The sequence below is a fragment of the Dipodomys ordii genome, unplaced genomic scaffold (assembly GCF_000151885.1).
Source record: "Dipodomys ordii isolate 6190 unplaced genomic scaffold, Dord_2.0 Scaffold19, whole genome shotgun sequence".
Taxonomy (NCBI): Eukaryota; Metazoa; Chordata; class Mammalia; order Rodentia; family Heteromyidae; genus Dipodomys; species Dipodomys ordii.
The window spans coordinates 2,238,231-2,242,295 of NW_012267235.1; the positions used below are offsets into that span (position 1 = coordinate 2,238,231).

Consider the following 4,065-nt stretch of genomic DNA (forward strand, 5'->3'; position numbering starts at 1 on the left):
TCAAGTGGTAGAGCGCTAGCCTTGAGCTGAAGAGCTGAGGGACAGCGCCCAGGCCCAGAGTTCAGGCCCCACGACTTGACCCCCCCCCAAAAAAAAGAAAATGTTAACGCTTTTCTATTCCAAATTACTTATTTCATATACACACAAATTAACTAATCTTTCATATTCTATATGGGACAGTCTTGTCTCCTATTCTTACAAAGATAAAACTGGCAAGTGAGAATAGACAACAGATTACTTTCATCAGCACTACAAATTATAGACCCAAATGCTAAGTGTTTTGTAGTTTCTGCATACAGACATTCTTGTAATTTTTCATACAGTACTTTTCAAACATATATGGGAAATTATAAGCTAGTCAAATTTCTGTGTGCTTTCTGAGACCAGGTTCCTGTATGTAGCATCATGCTGGCCTTGAATTTAAGATTCTCCTGCTTCTGCTTCCCCAGAGCCAGATTTACAGGTGTGTGCCCACCATGACTACCTTTAAGCTTCTAAAATATTTTTAATTAAAATTTCACATTAAAAAATTAACTTCAGAATTTGTTTCTCTCAAAAAGAAAACCCTATATAAAGCAGGGAACAGACAGCCTTAAAAGACTGAAATCAAACCAGATGCCAGCTCACGCCTATAATCCTAGCTACTCTCCTAGATCTGAGGATCATGCTTCAAAGCCACCCAGGGCAGGAAAATCCATGAGACTCAGGTCTCCAATTAACCACCAGAAAACCAAAAGTTGGGCTGTGGCTCAAATGGTGGAGTGCTTACCTTGAGCTGAAGAGCTCAGAGACAGAGCCCAGGCTTAGAGTTCAAGCCCCACAACCAACCATAAAAAAAGATTGAAATCAATTATAAAAAGAGTGACCATTTAAAAAAAACGTAAAAGGGGTAAGTGGAGAGGGAAGAAAAGGAGAAGAAGCTGGGTGATGGTGGCTCACATCTGTAATCCTAGCTACTTAAGAGGCTGAGATCTAAGAATCGTGGTTCAAAGCCAGTGTGGACAAGAAAGTCTTAGACTCTTCGGAAAAGGTCAGATAATGTGATGTCAGGAAAATGAACCCTTAGACATGTATTTTAATGTTTTTTCTTTGATGCATGTGTTTCTAATGCATTTATAAGACTATCTCTTTGTTGCTTTGTATGTCCCTCCCCCACAGTATAACCCCTGCTTTCACTATATTTGATGTCAGTATAACTTGTGGAGGAGAGGGGAAAAAACAGTTGTTTAAGGATACAGGTGGACCTGATGCAACAACGAGAAGTATAAGTTGTCATGTCCAAAATGAGCTTTACAACGTCGGTCGGGGGGGGGGGGGGGGGGGAGGGGGGGGGGGGGGGGGGTGGGGGTGGGGGGGGGGAGGGGGGAGGCTGGGAAGGGATGTGAAGGGTAAACCAAAGGAGGAGGCTGCAATGCTTGGTAAGAAATGTACGCATTATCCTGCCCATGTAATTGTAACCCCTCTGTACAGTATGTTCACAAATAAAAAATAAATAAATAAATTTAAAAAAAAAGAAAGTCTTAGACTCTTAACTCCAATTAACCACCAGAAAACCAGAAGTTGGGCTGTGGCTCAAAGTGATAGAGTGCTACCCTTGAGCAAAAGATCTTAGGGACAGCACCCAGGCCTAGAACACCCAGCCTCACAACTAACAAAAAGAATAAAATTTAAAAAAGAGAAGAAATGCACCATTCAAACCTAGCTTAAATAAATAGTAGTACTATAGACTCTGGCTGGGAATGTGCTTGCTTGCCATGCACGAAGTCCCGGGTTCAATTCCTCAGTACCACATAAACAGGAAAGGCTAGGAATGGCGGTGTGGCCTCAAGTGGTAGAGTACTAGCCTTGAGCAAAAGAATCTCAGGGACAGTGCCCAGGCCCAGAGTTCAAGCTCAGGACTGGCAAAAAAAAAAAATAATAATAAATCTAGATTATAACATAAGAGGACTTCAGACTTAACTAACACATCTCTATACATGTACTTTGTATCATAAAAATAGAGGATTATGGGTTGGGAAGGTGGCTCAGTGGTAGAGCACTTGCCTTGCATGCCTGAGGCCCTGGGTTCCATTCCTCAGCACCACATAAGCAAAAAGAAAAAAGCCAGAAGTAGCGCTGTGGGATCAAGTGGTAGAGCGCTAGCCTTGAGCTGAAGAGCTGAGGGACAGCGCCCAGGCCCAGAGTTCAACCCCCACAACCAACCAAAAAAAAAAAAGAAGAATGCCAAAACAGCTGGTATGGTGATACATGCCTAGAGACCTAGCTAATTGGGAATCTGAGGCAGGACAATCACCATTTCAAGGCCAGCTTGAGCAATAGAAAATAGACAAACAACCCAACTAAATGAAGGTAAAGAAAAAAAATCAAATAGCTTAAGTTAGATGTACAGAAAAAATAAGGACAATAAAAGCTACTTCTAGATTTCTTTTCTTTTCTTTTAGGTGCATCTATTTCATGAATTAAATAAATAAATCTTCAATGAAACTATCTATAAGAAAAATACTAGTGGGCTAGGAAGGTGGCTCAGAGGTAGAGTGCTTGCCTTGCATGCCTGAGACCCTGGGTTCGATTCCTCAGCACCACATAAGCAAAAAGAAAAAAGCTGGAAGTGGCACTGTGGCTCAAGGAGTAGAGCACTAACCTTGAGCTGAAGAGCTGAGGGATAGCGCCCAGGTCCAGAGTTCAGGCCCCACGACCGGACCCCATAAAAAAAAAGAAAAATACTAGCTGGTCACCGGTGGATCATGCCTGTAATCCTAGCTACTCAGGAGGCTGAGATCTGAGGATCACAGTTCAAAGCTAGCCAGGGAGGAAAATCTGTGAGACTCTTACCACCAATAAACTACCAGGAAACCATAGAGGTGCTGTGGCTCAAGTGGTAGAACACTAACCTTGAGTTGAAGAGGTCAGGGACAGCACCCTGGCCCAGAGTTCAAGCCCCATGACCAAAAAACAAAAGATCCAATACCAACAAAAAAGTATCCAGGTGGTATATACCTGTAATCCTAGCACTTACAAGTAAGAGGAATCAGGACTGTGAGCTCAACACTAGCCTAAGCTTTATAGTTAAAAGAAATTTTTCGGGGCTGGGAAGGTGGCTCAGTGGTAGAGTGCTTGCCTTGCATGCATGAGGCCCTGGGTTCGATTTCTCCGTACCACATAAGCAGAAAAAGTTGGAACTGGCGCTGTGGCTCAAGTGGTAGAGCGCTAGCCTTGAGCTGTAGAGCTGAAGGACAGAGCCCAGGCCCAGCAATCAGGCCCCACAACCGAAAAAGACAAACAAAAAAAATTTTTTTTGCCTCAAAAAATTATTTTTTTTAATATGGAATGCTTCACAAATTTTTATGTCATCCTTATGTAGGGGCCATGTTAATCTTCTCTGTATGATTCCAATTTTAGTATATGTACTGCTGAAGTAAGCACAAAAAATTATTTTTAAAGCCAAAATAATACATGTACTTTTGTCCATAATATTCACAAACTTTGTGAAAAAGCAAAAAAAAAAAAAGATATCTAAGACATGCATTCTGATCTAAGCTAAGTTGACTATAGCACGTTAAAAGCATTTTGGAGCTGGGATACAGAAGGCTAGGAATTATAATATACAAATATCACCTCAGAAATCTGTGAGGTGTTGAAGCAGACACAGAAGGGCCAAACCAATAAACCATTGAGCATCATTACAGTAACCACCTATAGATCTTATTCAACTCACCTCACACAACATTCCACTGCACGAAACCAGTGGAGCATCTCATCATGAAGGGTACACAATTGAAGGCAAGACAGAAATACTTTCTCAGCATCACTGTACCAACCTGCATCTGAAAGAAAACCACCTGAAGAACAAGAAAAAACAGTAACATTAGATAATTTACACAAATTGTGGGGGCTGGGAAGGTGGCTCAGTGGTAGAGTGCTTGCCTTGCATGAGGCCCTGGGTTCAAATTCCTCAGCACCACATAAGCAAAAAGAAAAAAAGCCAGAAGTGGCGCTGTGGCTCAAGTAGTAGAATGCTAGCCTTGAGCTGAAGAGCTGAGGGACAGCGCCCAGGCCCAGAGTTCA

The 4,065-nt window shown here is 42.2% G+C and overlaps 1 protein-coding gene across 1 annotated transcript in view; it reads right to left on the reverse strand.

Moving 5' to 3' along the window:
* The window catches only part of Appbp2 (amyloid beta precursor protein (cytoplasmic tail) binding protein 2), a 58,761-nt gene that overhangs the window by 32,647 nt on the left and 22,049 nt on the right, over positions 1-4,065 (reverse strand). The window contains exon 4 of the mRNA XM_013013393.1: positions 3,716-3,839. Within this exon, the coding sequence (XP_012868847.1) occupies positions 3,716-3,839 (124 nt within the window). The remainder of the gene's footprint in view (positions 1-3,715; positions 3,840-4,065) is intronic.